General features: G+C 40.5%; 1 protein-coding gene across 2 annotated transcripts in view; it reads right to left on the bottom strand.

Moving 5' to 3' along the window:
* Atad5 (ATPase family AAA domain containing 5) overlaps nt 1-15,505 on the bottom strand; it is a 56,538-nt gene extending 41,033 nt beyond the window's left edge. Inside the window, exons 1-6 of one of the 2 annotated variants that reach the window (XM_029557907.1) lie at nt 15,075-15,505; nt 10,358-12,231; nt 7,922-8,018; nt 6,265-6,429; nt 3,008-3,131; nt 1,431-1,512 (exon numbers count right to left, since the gene is read on the bottom strand). In XM_029557907.1, the coding sequence (XP_029413767.1) occupies nt 1,431-1,512; nt 3,008-3,131; nt 6,265-6,429; nt 7,922-8,018; nt 10,358-12,231; nt 15,075-15,140 (2,408 nt within the window). In that variant the 5' untranslated portion in view covers nt 15,141-15,505. The remainder of the gene's footprint in view (nt 1-1,430; nt 1,513-3,007; nt 3,132-6,264; nt 6,430-7,921; nt 8,019-10,357; nt 12,232-15,074) is intronic. The other variant, XM_017795220.2, reaches the window with a different exon arrangement.
* Between the last annotated feature and the right edge of the window lie 3,977 nt (nt 15,506-19,482).

The raw sequence follows: 19,482 nt of genomic DNA, 5'->3' as shown, positions 1-19,482 counted from the left end.
TAAATAAATAAATAAATAAATCCAAACCAAACCATTACCAGTTTATGCAGTGCTGGAGATCAAACTCTTTCTAGCCCCTTTAACCTCTTTTTCATCAAATAAATAAATAAATAAATAAATAAATAAATAAATAAATAAATCCAAACCAAACCAAACCAAACCAAACCAAACCAAACCATCCCCAGTTTATGCAGTGCTGGAGATCCAACTCAGGGCTTCATGCATGCTAGACAAGCACTCTACCAACTTAGCTACATCCCTAATGTCTAGCCTATTTTTTATGTAGTCATGAGACAGACACATCTAGCAGGACCTTAAACTCTCATAATCTAAAACTGTTTTCAATCCATATTCATGCCTAAAACCTTCTGGGGACTTGCAATGCTCTTAGCAAATTCTTTAGCATGGAGAAAGTTCCTACACGGCTGGTACTCACTCCTCCAGTGAGTATCAATTCCTCTCACCTTTGCTCTCACTCTATGCTCAAGTCACACTAGCATTCTTTCAGTCCTTGGTAGTTGCCACATTCCTTGCAGCTACAGGTATTTGCAGATAGTTCCTTCTAGCTAGAACTCCCAAAGTTTGGTAAGTTAATTTTCTTCCTTCAGAGTTCAGGTGTCATTTTGTCAGTGAAAATGATCAAACAAAATCTCCTTAACATAAACTAATAAAATTTTATGCCCTTCCTTAGCACAAAGTCAATTTTTCATTTAAGCCAGTTAATGATAAATTATATGCTGTCTTCCTTCTAGAGAATATAAGCCTCACAAGGACAGGAAATGTGTCTTGCCTGAGCCCATTAATAACCTGATTGCCAAAACAGTGCCCAGTACACAGAAGGTATTTAAAAATTTGTTGAATAAGGATCATAAATGAAGCTTTATTCTTTTCATTTTTTTTATTATTCTGCTATTTTGCGTGAGATAGTCACAAAGCTGTTACAGAAAACTAAGACCTTTCATACTTACTATGCCAAGAGTTTTAGCATAGGCTGAATTTCATTATTGTTTTACATTTATTTTTGTGATTACATAGATTTCCTCCTTTGTTGATTAATAAATTGCATTGCATTGACTGATTTAAAAAAACTAAGACCTTCAACAGCAATAGTGTTTTCTAAAATAGATTTACTAAAACTTTAAATAGGGAAGATGACTCAAATAGATAAGGCCCTTCATTTAACTGGAGTTGGGATGCTTAGTACCCACATAAAAGTTGGGCACTAGAGGAAGACATTGGACATCAGCCTCTGGCCTCCACATGTGAACACAAACGTATGACCATGCATACATATACAAGCACACCACACATACACATGCAAAGACAAATTTTCAATCAGTCATTGACATTCTTTCTAATTAAGGTAAGCAAATAAATACAACATGTATTCCATAAAATATCTGATGTTTAAATATTTGTACTGGACTGACCTGCTTTCATCAAAACCAAGGACAGGATCGGCCGCTTGTTTAGCCTTTTTGGCAAGAAATAAAGGAGCGATTTTCATTTTTCCTTAGAAGAATAAATACTGACGTTAGTACTAAATGTTTACCATCTCCATTTACCTTTAGCTACTTTCAAAAATATCTCTTTAAATTTTCAAAAATCTAAAATTTTTTAAGAACTATTTTATGCACTATTTTTTAATGTGTATAAGAGTATTACCTGCATGTAGATAAGTACACTCATGATGTGCAATATCCACACATTGCAGAGGTCAGAAGAAGGTGTTGGATACCCTAGAACTGGAGTTATGGGTGGCTGTTACCCACCATGGGGGTGCCAGAACATAAACCTGGGTCCCCTGCAAGAGCAGTCAGTGCTCTCAACCACTAAGTCATCTCTCCAGCCCCAAACTCTAACATTTTAATTGTAAAATTCTATACAATAAACTGTTTCATCAGCCTACTACTATCAGAATTTCCTAGGGAACTTTCAATTTTAACTACAGAATCCCATGATTTCCTTTTGGAGAGCTTACCCAACATGTCTAGGGAAATACCTAAAGTTGTTTTAATGTTTAAAAAAAAGGGCTCAGTAGCAGTGGTTAAGAACATACCGCTCTGCTAGGGAACCCAAGTTCATTCCCATATCCAGTGGCTCAAAAACGCCTGCAACTTTAGCTCCATGGAACTGACAGACACACTCTTGCCTCTGCAGGCACCTGCACTCAATGCACATACCCACATACAGGCACACACATACACATAATTGAAAATTAAAATAAATTCTTAAAAAGAAAAGTATTTTGGGGTGGGAAAATGGCTCAGCACATAAAGGTGCCTGATTCCCAAGCCTGACAGCCTAGGTTTGGATCCCTGGAGTTCATGCAGAAGCCACAAGGTAGAAGGCAAGGACCAATTCCTGAAGTTCACAAGTGTCCTCATAGGTGCCCATGCATACATATACATATACATAAATATTTAATGAACCCAGAAATCTGATAATCTGTAAAGCTTGGGAACCACTAACCTAACTAAGACTAAATACAGAAGTACAATAAATTAAAACATGCTCAAAAAGAAATTTTAAAAATAAACAATGTGCTCAATTTTCTTCTGATAAATTCTTCACCTTATCAGAACTTTACTTAGTAAACTGAAAAAATAAGTCAGGCAGGCTGGCACACACCTAGAATTCTAGCACTTGGAAATGGAGGCAGGAGGATCAGGAGTTCAAGGCCAGCCTCAATTATATAGTAAGTTCCAAGCCAGTCAGGCAACATAAGATTCTGTCTAAAGCTGGGTGTGGTGGCACTCGCCTTTAATTCTAGAGGCAGGTGGATCTCTGTGAGCTTCAGGCCAACCTGGTCTACGAAGTGAGTTCCAGGCCAGCAGGGGCTACAGGGAGACCCTGTCTCAAAAAGACCAAAAAAAAGAAAAAAGAAAAAAAAAAAGCCTAAAATTTCTATTTTTAAAGACAGAAGATTAAATTTGCATGAGGAGAACATTCAAAATAACCTCCCAACATTCTATTAGTCATCATAAATGGTATTAAATCTGATTACCAGGTACATTTTTAGAAGGCTTAAGTTTTTTTCCTAGTACATCATTCAAACACTGAAGTTTCTTCTGATTTTTCTCTGGTTGTTTTAGAGAAGTCAGACTTGAATCTATTAGTATTACAGAATCCTAAGACAAAAATAAGAAAAACAAAAGTTAACACAGTACTCTTTCCACCCACGGAAGATATATTCTAGCAACCCCAGCAAATGCCTAAAACCTTAGATAGTTCTGAATTCTTTTACTTGTACATACATACCTGATCACACATGGTGGCTATAACTTTTGCAGATTGTGTAACAGTAAAACTAGAAGGAATTTTCTTCAGAATTTCAGAGAAAACATTCTTACTGCAGATTTTGCAATTTCAGCATATAGGTTTTTTGTTGTTTTTTTTTTTTTTTTTTTTTTTGTCTTTTTGAGACGGTCTCCTTGCAACTCACTATATAGACCAGACTGGCCTCGATCTTACAGAGATCTGCCTGCCTCTGCCACCCCATTCGGCAGCATTTTTTCTTTCCTTATTAACTGAAGAATTTTCATCTTTTCCACTTAAAGGAAGCAATTTATGATTTCTCTTTTGTGGACCAAATTTTCTAGCATGACTATTCTTGTATTATGGAGCCACTGCTAACAAAATATGAATACTTAAATATAAGCACCATAATACTGCCACAGTTGATCATATAACTGAGGTGATTACTAATTAACTAAGGAGACAGTAGCATATAATGCACAGATACACTGGAAAAAGGGAAAATTAACACCCTAAGAGGCTGGGGAGGTAGCTTAGTTGGTAACAGTGCTTGCCTAGCATGCATGAAGTCCTGGGTTCAATCTCCAGTACTGCCAGTGACACAGATCTGTATTCCCAATACTAAGGAAATAGAAGAAGGGGATCAGGCAGGCTTGCCTTGACTACAGGACATACTGTCTTTAACAAACAAACACAACAAAAAACAAAACAAAACAAAAAAATAAGAATAACAATAACAAAATCCCAGGTCAGACAGAGTAAGACAGCACAAAATTTCACCAAGCTACCCAGAACAACTACTTATTATTTCTGGAATTTTCCATTTAATATTTTCAGACAGGTTGACAGTAGGCAAGCAAAATTTTGGAAAGCAAAATCACAAACTGCAGAACTACTATGTATCACACAATATCGTTAAAATGTGAAAAGCATTACAGTGAGAAATCCCGTACGCAAAAAAATCAGCAACTCCATATATTTCCCATCAGACATGAGAGAATGGTGTCTAAGCTGATTTCACTACATTTACTTACTTACTTACTTACTTTTACTTACTTCTTATTATTTACTTTTTCTTTTTTCGGTCTTTTTGAGACAGGGTTTCCCTGTAGCCCCAGTTGTCCTGGAACTCACTATGTAGACCAGGCTGGCCTTGAACTCACAGAGATTTGCCTGCCTCTGTCACCCAAGTACTGGGATTAAAGGCATGCGCCACCATACCCGGCCTGCTTATTTACTTTTATTTACTTATATTTACATATTTGCTTATTTATTTATTTGTTTATTTGCTTATTTATTTATTTATTTATTTGAAACAGGGTCTCTCCTACAGCCCCAGCTGACCTGGAACTCAGAGCTCTGACTGCCTCTGCCAAAAGGTATGTGCCACCATGCCTGGCTTGACTTCACTGTTTTTATATGATGTGAAGGAGTGGGTTTCATCTGACCACAGGCTTTCTTTGTGAAAAAAAACAACTTTCTGTGTAGTGGTGCATGCTTGTAATTCCAGCACTTAGGAGAAGACACAGGAGTATCAGGAGTTTAAGGTCATTCTCAGCTACATAGCAAGTTCCAGGCCAGCATGGGCTCGAGACTGTATCTCACAAAAAGAAAACAAAAAACAAAAAACCAAGGGTAGGCTACAGTGAAATAAATACCAATGCTACAACATGAATGAATTATAAAAACAGGCTAAAGAAGCCAGACACAAAGGATCACATAAATGTCACATATGCTACTTTTATGAAATGTCCAGAATAGACAAATCTATAGAAATAGAAAGCAGACAAGTAGTTGCCTTGGGAGGATTGGGAAGTGACAGCAAAGGGGAATGGTATCCTCTTCAGGAGTAATAATAATATTCTAAGCTGTCATGGTAGCAACATGTTTAAATCCCAGCACTTAGGAGGCAGAGGCAGGTGGATCTCTTTTAGTTGAGGCCAGCTTGTTTACATAGTGAGTTCAAGATTAGTCATGGCTACACAGTGAGACTCTATCTCAAAAGAAAAAAAAAAAAATAGGAGGTAGTAGATTTTAGCAGGATCTTAAAGGCTGAGAAAGAAATTCTCAGGTAGAAAACAGTACTTTGAATGTCTATTTCAAGGTGAAAACAGTAAAAAAGTGAGCATCTGGGAAGAAATGAAAAATCTGTGTTAACTGTGGTAAAGTATTGTTGAGAGGGCCAGAGAGATGGTAGTGGTTAAGAGCACTGGCTTCTCTTGCAGAAGACTTGGATTCGATTTCCAGCATTCATATGGCAGCTAACAACCGTCTGTAATTTCAGTTCCAGGGGATCCAAAACCCTCTTTTGACCTCCTCCAGCACAGGTATACTAATATACATTCAGGGATAACACTCATACACACAACATCAAAATAATAAATAAAATATATTTAAGAACTGCTTGAGGTAGGCTGGGCATGGTGATGCATGCCTTTTTTAATCCTAGCACTCAGGAGGCAGAAGCAGGTGGATCTCTATGACTTCAAGGCCAGCCTGGTCTATGTAGTGAGTTCCAGGTCAGCTAGGGCTACAGGGAGACCCCATCTCAAAAAGACCGAAAAAAAAAAAACCAAAAAAAAAAAACTGCCAGGTGTGGTGGCGCATGCTTTTCATCCCAGCACTCAGGGGAGGCAGAGGCAGGCAGATCTCTGTGAGTTCAAGGCCAGCCTGGTCTACATAGTGAGTTCCAGGACAGCTGGGGCTACAGGGAGACCCTGTCTCAAAAAGACCAAAAAAAGAAAAGGAAATGCTTGAGGAATGAGAAGAATCAATTCAGCTGAAAAAGATCTTGAGTGATCTGAGAAAGATGTAGACTACTTTGTAAGCAAAAGGGAACCCAAGGCTTTAGAGCAGAGCTGAAAATGACATTCTTTCCAGCACTTCAAGGCTGTCATACAATGTGACCTTATAAGTTTGTAAGGGTATAACTTTGTGAGTTTCCTTCTCCCACTCCAAATAACAAAACAAGACAGAAATTGTATCAATAAAGATTTTAATACTTACATCAGTCTCTGGTGATTTCTCCCTTTCAGGAAGTGTCTGATGTCTAGAAGAACGTCTTAAAGGTATCACTATTTCTTCAGTACCTTTTGATCTACTAATGCGTAAAGCTTTTGCCTTTTCAATCAACTGCTTTGCTTTTGATATATTTTTTGAAGTATTGTTTGCCTAGACAAAAATTTAGACTATTAATTTAGATTAACATTTTAAATATTTCATTTTTAATAACACAAAACATAAATAGAATATATTTATATTACATTAATAATAAACAAAGAAATGATAATTCAAATCTTATCAAAAACCTTAAATGCAAATGTATTTCATCTGCCTTTTTGACTTGAAATTGTCCTGATAAACATATTTTCATGTGTGTAAAACACCCAAAAGGAAAGTACTTGCCACACAAACATGAGGACCTGAGTTCAAAACCCCAGAATTCATGTAAAGCCAGATGTGGTAGCACATACCTGTCTAGAATCCTATAGCAAGATGGGAGGTGGATTCCCAAGCTAGCTGGCCTAGAGTATGCAGTGACAAACAACAAAACATGGGGCTGGAGAAATGGCTCAGTGGTTAAGAGCACTGACTGCTCTTGCAGAGGACCCGGGTTCAATTCCCAGCACCCACATGGCGGCTACGAACCATCCTTAACTCCAGTTCCAGGGGAACTGAAGCCCTCTTCTGACTTCCGCAGCATTGCACGGCACAGGTGCACTCACATACATGCAGGCAATACACTCGTACACATAAAATAAAAATAATAAAATATTTAAAACAAACAAACAAACAAACAAAAAACAACATAGACCCTCTGGGACTGGAGAGCTGGATCAGCAGTTAAGAGCACTGGCTGTTCTGGCAGAGGACCCAAGTTCAATTCCCAGCACCCACAAGGCAGCTGACAACTGTCTGTAACTCCAGGTTGAGAGGATCTGATGCCCTCTTTTGACCTCCTTGGGCATTGCACAACACGGGTGCATTTACACACATGCAGGCAATACACTCATGTACATAAAATAAAAAATTAATTTTTTTTAAAACTTAAAAATAATAAATAAAATAAAAAAGATAGACCCTCTATCAAACAAAGTGGAAGGCAAAGGTTGACACCACAGTATGTTCATGAATACTCTGGCATGACTGCATGTGCACACATACACATATATTCACACTCACACACACACACACACACACACTCACACACACAAATAAATGTAATAAAGAAATAAAAATAAACTAGCTAGAGGAATGGGCAATAATAAAACAACATTAAGTTATGTTAGCTAATTTATTATATATGACTCTTCTTTTACTTATTAGTTCCAACAGTTATTGTGGGCCTTTTAATCATGAACTGATGAAGCATGGGATGGGTCAGGTGATCTTGGACAAAGGGGCATCCATTGGGAAGGAGCCACCATTCATCTGAACTCTTGGTTCCTTTTTCTTAATCTCATCCAGGCCTCATCTTTTTGTGTATAGTTAGGGTTTGGCAGGACTGAAACCATTAAGACTTCTTTTGGTCTTTTTGAGACAGGGTCTCCCTGTAGCACCAGCTGCCCTGGAACTCACCATATTGACCAGGCTGGCCTCGAACTCAGAGATCCATCCCAGGTGCTGGGATTAAAGGCATGTGCTAACATGCCCAGCTCCTTACCTTTCTAGTCTGAGAAGTAAGATCTCCATCAGTTGCTTCAGGTTTCTTATATTTTTTCTTAGATTTTTTGGGAGTACTAATTCTTGTGAATTTCATTCTAAAAAAAAAGAAAAAAGTATTTAGAAACATTTTTGTAATAATGTATATGAATCTGAATTAAATAGTGAAATAAACTAATTAAAGTTCCAATTTAAATAAAAAAGGAAAAAACCCAATTCTCATCAATTTGATTCAAAAGTAAATGAAACTTAAAAGTAAATCAAACTTTTTATTACTTCTGACATTGGGAATCAAACCTATGGTCTCCTACATGCTAAACAACCATTCTACTAGTGAGCTATATCCCTGGCCCCAAACTATTTAGTACTGCATTTAGAAATAGGGGGCTGGAGAGATGGCTCAGCGGTTAAGAGCACTGATTGCTCTTGCAGAAGACCCAGGTTCGATTCCCAGCACCCACATGGCAGCTATGAACCGTCCTTAACTCTAGTTCCAGGGGAATCCTAAGCCCCCTTCTGACCTCCACGGCATTGTACGACACAGATGTACTCACATACATCCAGGCAATACATTCACACACATAAAATAAAAATAATTAAAATATTAAAAATAAATAATAAATTTGAGAAACCCACTTTAAGGACCCCTCCCTGCTGCAGGAAGTATACTCTTCTCAATAAAACCTTACTTGGTGACACAGGCCTTTAATCCCAGCACTCAGAATGCAAAGGTAGGCGGATCTCTGAGATTTTGAGGCCAGCCTGGTCTACATAGCAAGTCTGAGCCTCAGCACAGCAAAAATCGGAAGCAAAAAAGGAAAAATAACAATTCTTGCATAAGGCCAGGTATGGTGACACACACCTTTAATCCCAGCACTTGGGAGGCAGAGGCAGGAGGATCTTTGTGAGTTCAAGGCCAGCCTGGTCTACATAGCGAGCTCTAGGACAGCTGGGGCTACAGAGACCCTGTCTCAAAAAGACAAAAAGCAAAACAAAAAAAAACTTGCATAAAATTAAAACTAGCCCCTGGGGGTGGGGGGAACTGACTGTTCCTAGGATCATTTCTTTTTAATTTCTTTAAATTTTACGTCCATGAGTGTATTGCCTGCATATATGTAAGAGCACTTGTGTTGCACAATGAATGCCCCTGGAGGTCAGAAGAGGGCATTGGATTTCCATGGAACTGGAGGGATAGTTGTTAGCCACCATATGGGTGCTGGAAATTGAACCTGGGTCCTCTGCAAGAGCAGCTAGTGCTCTTAACCACAGAGCCATCTCTCCAGCCCCTAGAATCATTCTTAAATCAGAAAGATCCAGTACGCAAGTGCGTACGTCATTGTCTATTGTTGGAGACCAAGATGGCTGGACCCCAGAACTCCCAGTAGTCTATTGGTCAGTTTACCTATGAAGGAACATGCTATGATTTATTTTTTAATCTTATATTTGATAATTATACACAGTTCATATTTGAAGGCTATTTCTCCAAGGATTACCAACTGTGATTAATAAGAATTTAGAATTCATCTAAAATATTGTCTATAATTCTTCAGAAATTATAATCAGCTTATTAACCAGGTGTGGTGGTACATAAGCAATCCTAGCACCTGGGAGACTAAGGCAAGAGGACCATGTCTAAGACTAGCCTGGTATATATAGCAAGACCATCTCTAAATAAATTAATGAATAAAGCTGGGCATAGTGGCCCATACCAGTAATTCCAGCACTCAAGAAGGCATCCTGGGCTACATAGTGCATTCCAGGATAGCCTGGGCTACTGGCTAAGACTCTATCTTAAAACAAGCAAATGAGGGGGCTGGAAAGCTGGCTCAGCAGTTAAGAGCACTGACTGCTCTTGGAAAGGACCCAGGTTCGATTTCTAGCACCCACATGGCGGCTACCAACCATCCGGAACTCCTGTTCCAGGGGATCCAATGCCGTCTTCTGACCTCCAAGGGCACTGCACAGCACAGGTACACTTACATACAATACATGTAAGCAATACACTCATACACTGCCACATGCATGTAATATCTAGGAATTTCAAGAAAACACATGGCAGAGCCAGGTTTGGTGGTGTACACATTTGATCCCAGCACTCGGAGGCAGAGGCAGGTGGGTCTCTGTGAGTTCAAGGCCAACCTGGTCTACATAGTGAGTTCCAGGACAGCTGGGGCTACATAAGCCATGGCTGGTGGCACAGGTCTGTTATTCCAACTACTTGGGAAACTGAGGGCTGGGTATATAGCTCAGTGGTAGAGTACTCACCTAAACTATGAGAGACTCTAGGTTCAATCCTGAGGATTACATACATACAAAAAAATAGTATTATAATAAACTGCATTCTAGAAAAAAAACAAAACTCCAATGCTAGAAGTTCCCTTCCCAGTTAATAACACATGTAGAGTGCTGCAACTTCAGAACAAAAACAGAACTTTACCTAATGGGGCTCTCTGAATCGGAAGGTACCGTTATTAATTCCGCCATGTACAGGCTATGCTTTTCTGACATGCTAGCTGCTTTTGGAGTGGAAGTCTTCACTGGACTAGCATCTTGGGAACCTTCAGAATCAGTACCTCCAAGGGTTCTCATCGCAGGTCTACTGCTACTTCTTATAGATCTCCTGATGGATTTGGATGTGGAGGCACTGACAGGTCTGTTTTCAGGCTCAGCTTTAGAGTGTGTGACCTTATCCCTGATTGGTGTGCTGCTTTTTCTTGATGATTTATTCTTGTCACACAGCGAAGTTTTTAGAGGATTGCCATTTGCTATAGCTTCACAAACAAGACTTCCACTGTTAAACAACGTACTGCTTTTGACAGCTCCTGATTTCTTTTGTCTTAAACTCATTCTAAGGCTATTTTGATTTTGTTTATCTTTTAAGGAAAAGGTTGCTTCTTTCTTTGGCATATTTTCTTCTCTGTTTTCACCTGGAGTAGTCTTCATAGCTAATGTTTTCTTACCCTGTTTCTTGAGCTTTTTACTTCTCTCCTTAGGAAAACTTTCCTCGTCAATGAATAACTGTGAATTGCCAAGATTTGAAAACATTGGGATACTAGGATTTTCCATAGTTTTTTGGGAATTATTTTCGCCTTCTTCACTTGAAGATTTTTCACTGAGGTCCTTCTGTTTATCCAAAGGTTTCTTGACCCCATCTTTAGGTGTTTCTGATGGCGGCTGCCTGAATGCATTCATAAACTGCTGTCTCTCTTCTAGGGTACATTTTGGTTTTGAGGCTTCAGAACTCCCAGCTTCCAGCACTGCCAATTCTAATTCTTCCTCCTGTATAACAACATTAGATTTTCTTTTCTGAACTGTCTGTTCATTTTCAGGATCTGATAGACTACTCTCCATCTCAGATTGTTTTTGTTTCAAGAAAATTGTGGGTATTTTCCCTTTCCTTTTGGGTGGAGTGGGGTGAACTTGTGCAAGAACAGTAACTGTCTTATAGCGTACCTGCTGAGATAGCTCACAGTTTTCTGATTCATTTACATAACCACTTTTGACTGTTTCAACAGTTTCAGAAGGAACACAAATTGGCAATGCAGAGTCAGGTACCTCTTCCACTTTAGTTTCCTTGTGACTCTTTAAAAATTCCTCATATGAGACCGTTATTGTACTATCGTTTAAATTGGTTCTTTCAGTTACATGATCCCTGGAGCATGCATGATTTGTAGTCCTCTGGTTCTCCTTAACAGGGAAAGGTTGTGTCTGTTTACTGTTTTTACCATCTTTTTTAAGCAGATTTATTTCTTCTACCAAGGGAAAACATTCAGACAGATCTATTACATCACCATACTTCCTTTTTCTCAACTTTTTGCCATTATTTTTTGTGGTACCTTGTTTAGAATTTACTTTCTTAAATTTTGTTTTGGAAGTCATACTAATTGATTGGTTTTTACTATCTTGAATGCTTTCCCCAAGAACCTCTACATGTTTCCTGTAAAGTAAAACAGAAGTACTACTTTCCACAAAATCATTTAAACTACAATCCTCTTTACTATCATCACTATTAATTTCAATTGGAGATTCAACCTTAATATTATTCAGTTGATGAGACAAATTAACTCTCTTTCCTTTCTTCTTAAATTCTTTGCTATTATTGACAAGCAATGGGGTAGATGATTTTGTCTTGCACTCTTTTGTTGATTGTAGCTTCTCTTTTGTGGGTGAAGTCTTTCTAAAATAATGCAGAATATTACTGGGTTTTGGTGGAGAGAAAACCTTGTCTCCAGTCTTCCTTATTGGTGATAAATATTTGGTAATTGTTTCACAGGAAGAGCTGTCATCATCTTTTCTTCGCTTTTTGCATGGCTAGCAATTTAAAAGAAGGGGGAAAAGCACTTATTTCAAGTAAAATAATATAAAATATGAATTATAAACATGATTTAATGGGTTAATTAGATAGAAAACCAAAAAGGCCACTTTATTTGTGTACATATGTGTAAGTGTGCATGGTGTATACAGATGTATGCAAAGGAGCATGTGGAGGCTGGAAGAAGATGTCAACTGTCCTGCTCTATCACAATCAGCCTCCTGACTTGGTCCCCGACAGCACTGTGGTTATAGGTTTGTACAGCCACACCTGGCTTTTTACATGGGTGCTAGAGATTTGAACTCAAGTCCTCACGTGTCCACAAGAAGCACTTTTACACACTAAGCCATCGCCCCAGCCCAGGAAGGCCACTTTAGGTTAAAAAAATAAAGACACGAAGCTGGAGAGATGGCTCAGCAGTTAAGAGCACGGACTGCTCTTGCAGAGGACCCGGGTTCAATTTCCAGCACCCACATGGTGGCTATGAACTGTCCTTAACTCCAGTTCCAGGGGAATCCGAAGCCTTCTTCTGACCTCTGTGGCACTGCACGACATGGGTGCAGTCACATACATATAGACAATACACTCATACACATAAAATAAAAATAATAGATAAAATATTTTTTAAAAGGACACATTAGAAAGAAAATGAGATTTAAAGTTAAACAGATATTTAATTTTTTTTTTTGAGACAGGGCCTCACAATGTAACTCTGGCTAGCCTAGAACTTGCTATGTAAACCAGGCTGGCCTTGAACTCAGAGAATCACCTGCCTCTGCTTCCTGAATGCTATGATTAAAGAAAGGTAAGAGCCATCACACATGGCCTACATTCAAACTGTAATGTTATATAAAGTTGGATACTCAATTTGTGTATTTTACACTATGTTTATATATACTTCAATAGCTTATACTGAAATAAAATTAAAAGCACTATGCTTACGAGAAAATATATACATTCCTACTGGCCTATTTTTACTACCTTTGAATAGCACCACCCATCTCACAGAATCTACAATGAATACATCAAAGTATGTGGAAACTGACACAGGGTAGGGATCTGTGTCAACTTATAAAACATTTGTATTCCATTTTGCTTTTACCTTTTTAGTTAAAAATAACACATCATTCTAAGGATTTCTAAGAAGCAATTATGTAGTTAAGAAGCCCAGGATGCCAAAATGTACTGAATCAAATAGAAATCATGGTGAAAGATCACCAAAAGAACACTTGCCACAAGTCTAGTGTTTTAATTTGCTACAACAGCTACTGCTTACCTTCTGCACTAGCCAGTACCCTCCCGGCATCAAGGTGACTAATGCTAAGCATAGGCACATTTGTGTTAGTCATGTCAATAACTTGCAGTCTGTAATGATACCTGCATTCAGGCAATTTAAACACAGACTATAATGAGCCCAGGTATGGCTGACAAAGCCTAGAGAGGCACTGGGAGAAGAGCATAAGGCTCAAGACAGAAAATCATGACCCTGACAATACGATCAAGGAAAACATAATTTTCAATATCCTAACTAGGGCTGGGGGAGAGTAAGTGCCTAGCACCCACAAAGCCCTGGAGTTGACCCCCACCACTTCATAAAACCAGGCATAGTGGTACAGGCCTGTAATTCCAGCACTGGAGAGGTGGAGCAGGAGGATCAGAAGTTCAAGGTGATCAAGTACACAGTGAGTTTGAGGACAGTCTCAGCTCCATAAGACCCACCCTCTTAAATATTTTATTTATTACTTTTATTTTATGTGTACGAGTGTATTGCCTGCATGTATATTGCCTGCATATATGTAAGTGTATCCATGTTGTATAGTGCCCCAGAGGTCAGAAGAGGGTGTTGTGGAGTTAAGGACGGTTCATAGCCACCATGTGGGTGCTGGGAATCCACCCCAGGTCCTCTGCAAGAGCAGTCAGTGCTCTTAACCACGGAGCCATCTCTCCAGCTCCAATTTAGCATATTTTTAAATCACCTTTCATAGAGATAACAATCCCTTTTCACAAGGTTATTAAGCAAAATAATATGTAAAAAGTCTTTACTTTTGCCATACTAAACATTAAATGTCATTATGAAATAGGCTTTCTAAGAAGGGAACCAAAAGCAGAAACTGTAAGGCAAAGAAGACTCATAAAACTGATCATCCTGAAATCAAATAATTCAAGTGACAGAAGTCCTTTACACCTGAGACAAGCTAAATAATTTACTTGATTTAACAAATAATGTAAGTATTCTTTCTTCATTTCTTGGAAACCCAAGGCCTCTACATGCAAGGGATGTCCCAAAGGAGTTACATCTCCAGCTTAGTGTATTTCTCTGAAATGTGAACACAGAACATTAACATGTCACACTGAGACTCTTTACAATATATTAAGCTCTGCAGCCATGAGAAACTGTTTTCTTAAAGTATCTCCCTTGATTCCTTAGTGACATTCTATACGGAATTCCTAGAACAAGTATTTGTATGGACTGGTTTAGCGTAAAGCTTTATCCTTTTCATCGTTAGAGTTCTATGATTCTTATGACGAACAAAGAACTTGACCCTGAGGTATTCCGTGACATGTCATTAGTCCGAAACACCACGCTTCACCAACGTGTCGGAAATTGGTTTCCTAAGTCTGGACTTACTGAAAATCTCAGAATTCCAATGTGTTTGTAAGGGGCTTTATCACGACTCTAAGAAAAGACACACACCGCCGCAACTACCTCATACAAACCCGTAACTGGCCATCATGTGCCCCCCTTCCCGTCCCAGATGCAAGCTCGAGCTGTCTTCCAGCACCGGCACCCCTCAATCGCCCGACACCAGCAGAAAGGACTCTGACAGATACTCGGCCTCACCTCGATCTCGTAGCCCTTCACGGGAGGGGGAGCTGCTGAAGCCGCCATGGTCAGGACCCCCACCATGATCCCCGCCTCCGTGAACCCCGGCTCCTAGGACCTCCAGCGGTCCGGCCCGGCCTGGCTGGAGGCCATAGAGGCGGCCGGTCCCGGAGGGACAACCTGGGGGCCGCTGGGTCTCGGTGCTCCCCGCGCCCTGCGGCCCAAAGCGGGCAACCAAGTCCGGGCCCAGCTCGGCCCAGCCGAGGCCAGAGAAGGCGGTGAGGAAGTGCAGGCAGCGAGGCCCGGGGCGCGGCCGGCCCCTGCACTGTCCCCAAGGCGGGTGTCCCCGGCTGAGCGCGCGAGCCCGGGCGGAGTGGGCACAACAGACTTAGCGCAGGTAGGGCCGCGGGGCTTCGGCGGGAGTTCTTGTCAATTGGGTTTTCGCGCCAGACGGCGCGCAGAGGGCGGAGTCTACGACTGCTCCTGGAGGCTGTAAGGACGGCGAGCCGGAATGGCCAAACTACTTCCATTGGCGAACTTGCAGGGTGAGACCGATTGTCTATTGGAATCCTGGCGGGATTTGGGCTATTCGCATTTCGGTTTTATATCCTAGTTTGATCATTGAAAGCGTGATTTAACTAAGCTTGCCTAGTTATTTGGTGTCAGAATGAAAACAGACTCTAGAGTATCTATTTAAAAAAAAATTTTTTTTCTTTTTTCTCCCTGTAGCCCCAGCTGGCCCGGAACTCACTATGTAGACCAGGCTGGCCTCGAACTCACAGATATCCTCCTGCCTCTGCCCCGCCAAATTCTGGGATTAAAGGCGTGCACTACCAGGCCAGACCTATTTTTAAATTTTTATTTGGGTCTGTGTGCGGGCACGCGCTTGTGCCCTAGCATGCTTGTGTTCAAGAACAACTTGCGGGAGTCGATTCTCTCCATCCATGGGTCCCACAGACTGAACCCAGGTGATCAGGCTTGGCAGGCAGAGAGCCATCTCCCCCGCCCCTGACCCTTTTATTATTTTTATTTTTGAGCCAGACATGGTGGCACACACCTCCCCCAGCACTCAGGAAGCAGAGGCCAATCTCTGTGAATCGAGGCCAGCCTGGTCTACATAGCGAGTTCCAGGCCAGCTGGGGGTACAGGGAGACCCTGTCTCAAAAAAAGACCAAAAAGGGCTGGAGAGATGGCTCAATGGATAAGAATGCTGGTTGTTCTTGCAGAAGACCAGGGTTCAAATCCCAGCACCCACATGGTAGCTAATTAACTGTCTGTAACTCACCTACATGCAGGCAATACACACACATAAAATAAAGTTAATAAATAAAATTTTTTTAAAAACAGAAAAAGAAAAATAGAAATTGAAAAATATAGAAAAGGAAGTAATTTATTACTTTCTCACTAGCCCAAAATAAAATGTTGGTATTTTGGCGAGCGTCTTACCTCGAGATACACCTATTGTAGGGTCCATACATTTGTCTGGACTAGGAAGAAAATATCCCAACCCCTCTCCCCTGCTGAATTTCGTCCTCCAGACAGAAAAGCCTAAAATCAGTGTTTCATCTCATTGTGTGGATACAGTCCTATCAGTAATTGGCCAGTTTCTAGAGCTGATAATCCTATTTTTCATTTGCATTGCCTTTCATGGATTTATCTAGACTTTTTTATTTCCAGTAAAATTTGCCATTACACACATATACTGTAAATTTTGAGTGCATAGGGTTTTAAAAATCTTTTCTTTTCCTTTTCTTTTTTGGTCTTTTTGAGACAGGGTCTCCCTATAGCCCCAGCTGTCCTGGAACTCACTATGTAAACCAGGCTGGCCTCAAACTCACAGCGATCTGCCTGCCCCTGCCTCCCGAGTGCTGGGACTAAAGGTGTGCACCACCACTCCCGGCTTTTTTTATTTTTTTAATATTTTATTTATTATTTTTACTTTATGTGCATGCATGTATTGTCTGCATGTAGGTAAGTGCACCCATATCATGAAATGCCGGCAGAGGTCAGAAGAGGCTGTTGGATCCCCTGGAACTGGAGTTGGACAGTTGTTAGCTGCCATGTGGATACTGGGATTCAAACCCGGGTCTTCTTCAAGAACAGCCAGTGTTCTTAACTGCCGAGCCATCTCTTCAACCCCTATTTTTACTTTTTTTTATTGTGTATTGCCTTGCATGTGTGTAAGTGCACCCATATTGTGCAACGCCCACAGAGGTCAGAAGAGGGCACTGGATCCCCTGAAACTGTAGTCATGGATGGCTGTTAGCCTCCTTGTGGGTGCTGAGAAATCAAACCCTGGTACTCTGCAGGAGCAGCCAGTGCTCTTAACTGCTGAGGCATCTCTCCAGACCCTTGTAGGCAAACTGACTTAACTACTGATACAACTGATATCCCCTTTATGACATTATATGTCTTAACATAAGATTAGTGCTGATTCTCTTTCCTTTTCTAAAATATTTGTTTATTTATTTTATGTGTATGAAGTGCACCCCTGTCCTGCAGTGCCCCTAGAGGACAGAAGAGGGCATTGAATACCCTGGAACTTGAGTTATAGGCAGTTAGCCACTGCCTTGAAGGTGCTGGAATTCAAACCCGGGTCTTCTGCAAAACAGCCAGTGCTCTTAACCACTGCACTATCTCTCCAGCCCCGGATTATTTTTCCTTTGAAAATTAGTTCTGAATAAGGTTTTTCGGGAAGAGAAGACAGCTTTCAGTCTTCCAATATTCTGGTTTTACTGTTTGGATTCAGGTGTGTTTTTTTTTTTTTATTGTTTTGTTTTTAATAACTCAGGTAAGCAGAGCAGGGTGAGACATGCCTGCAATCTCATGACTTGGGAAGCACAGGGAAGAGGCCTGTGCAAGTTCAAGGCCAGCCTGTTCTATATAGAGAGTTCCAGGCCAGCCTTAGCCACAGAGCTAGACCCTGTCTCAGATAAGTAAATAAATCGCAATGAATAACAGGCAGGGAAAGGAAAGGGGAGGAAAAGCAAGAAAAGAAATGAGAAAATTAGGGGCTGAGCATACAGCTCAGTTATAGGGTACTCACCTAACATGTACAAGGGCCTAGGTTCAGGGTTCTATGCCTAGCACTGGAAAATAAATAAACAGAAAACCCTATGTTTCCTTTGTCTTCCAGCCCCAAACTTTGTCTTTTCCTCTTTGTCTTTTCCCCTGTAGACGAAGCTTTTTAAATACTTTCACATACATCATACAAAAATCTTTAGTTGTCTTTTCATTTACGCAAAAGGTAACACTATAAGTTTAATCACTCGGCAGTTTGCTATTTTCACTCAATGAGTGTTGTTTTCAAGAGCCAGATGTGGTGGTGCAAGTTTATACTTTCAGCATTTGAGAGGTCCAAGCAGAAGAATCAGGAGTCCAAGGTTATCCCCAGTCATGTACCAAACCTGCCTAGGTTATATGAGACCATGTCTCAAAACAACAAAACAAGGCCAGGCATGGTGGCACATGCCTTTAGTTTCACATACCTTTAGTCCCAACACTTGGGAGGCAGAGGCAGGTGGATCTCTGTGAGCTCGAGGCCAGGCTGATCTACATAGTAGTTCCATGACAGCTGAGGCAATAAAGAGACCCTGTCTCAAAAAAGACAAAAACAAACAAACAAAAAACCAAGCCCAATGTGTTGGTACATGCCTTTAATCCCACCACTCTGGAGGCAGAGGCAGGTGAATCTTTCTAAGATCTAGGCCAGCCTGGTCTACATAGTGAGTTCCAAGCCAGCTGGAGCTATAATGAAGACCTTATCTCAAAAAACAAAAACAAAAAAACGAAACATAAAAAGAGCCATTCATGTACTGGGGCTTGTGCTGCAGAGCTGTCACCCTTGAGGGGTTGAGACCAGAGGACTGCAAGTTAAAGATCTGCCTGGGGTACAGAACAAGTTTAAGGGCAGCCTAGACAACTTAGTGAGGCCCTGTGTCAAAAAGTAGGACTGAGGGGCTGCAGAGATGACTCAGTAGTTAAGAGCACTTACTGTTCTTTTAGAAGATCAAAGTTTGGTTCCCAACACCTACATGTGGCTAACAGTTCCACAAGACTTTCGTTGGCACCAGACATGCATGTGGTATACTTACATACATGCAGGCAAAACACTCATATATGTAAAATAAAAATAAGTAAAATTTTTTCTTGTTTTTTTAAAATTTTTATTTATTTTATTTTATTTAGTGTTTTTTTATTTTATGTGTATGCCTGTATTGCCTGCATGTAGGTAAGTGCACCCGTGTCGTAGCCTGTGGAGGACAGAAGAGGTCGTTGGAGCCCCTAGAATGGGAGTTACAGACAGTTGTTAGCTGCCATGTGGGTGCTGGGATTCGCACCCAGGTCTTCTGCAAGGACAGTCAGTGTTCTTAACCACTGAGCCATCTCTCCAGCCCCAAATCATCAATTGTTGTAGAACCTTTTG

This window comes from Nannospalax galili, unplaced genomic scaffold (genome assembly GCF_000622305.1).
Source record: "Nannospalax galili isolate Female #2095 unplaced genomic scaffold, S.galili_v1.0 scaffold8, whole genome shotgun sequence".
Classification (NCBI taxonomy): Eukaryota; Metazoa; Chordata; class Mammalia; order Rodentia; family Spalacidae; genus Nannospalax; species Nannospalax galili.
This window is presented reverse-complemented; position numbering and strand designations above follow the sequence as displayed.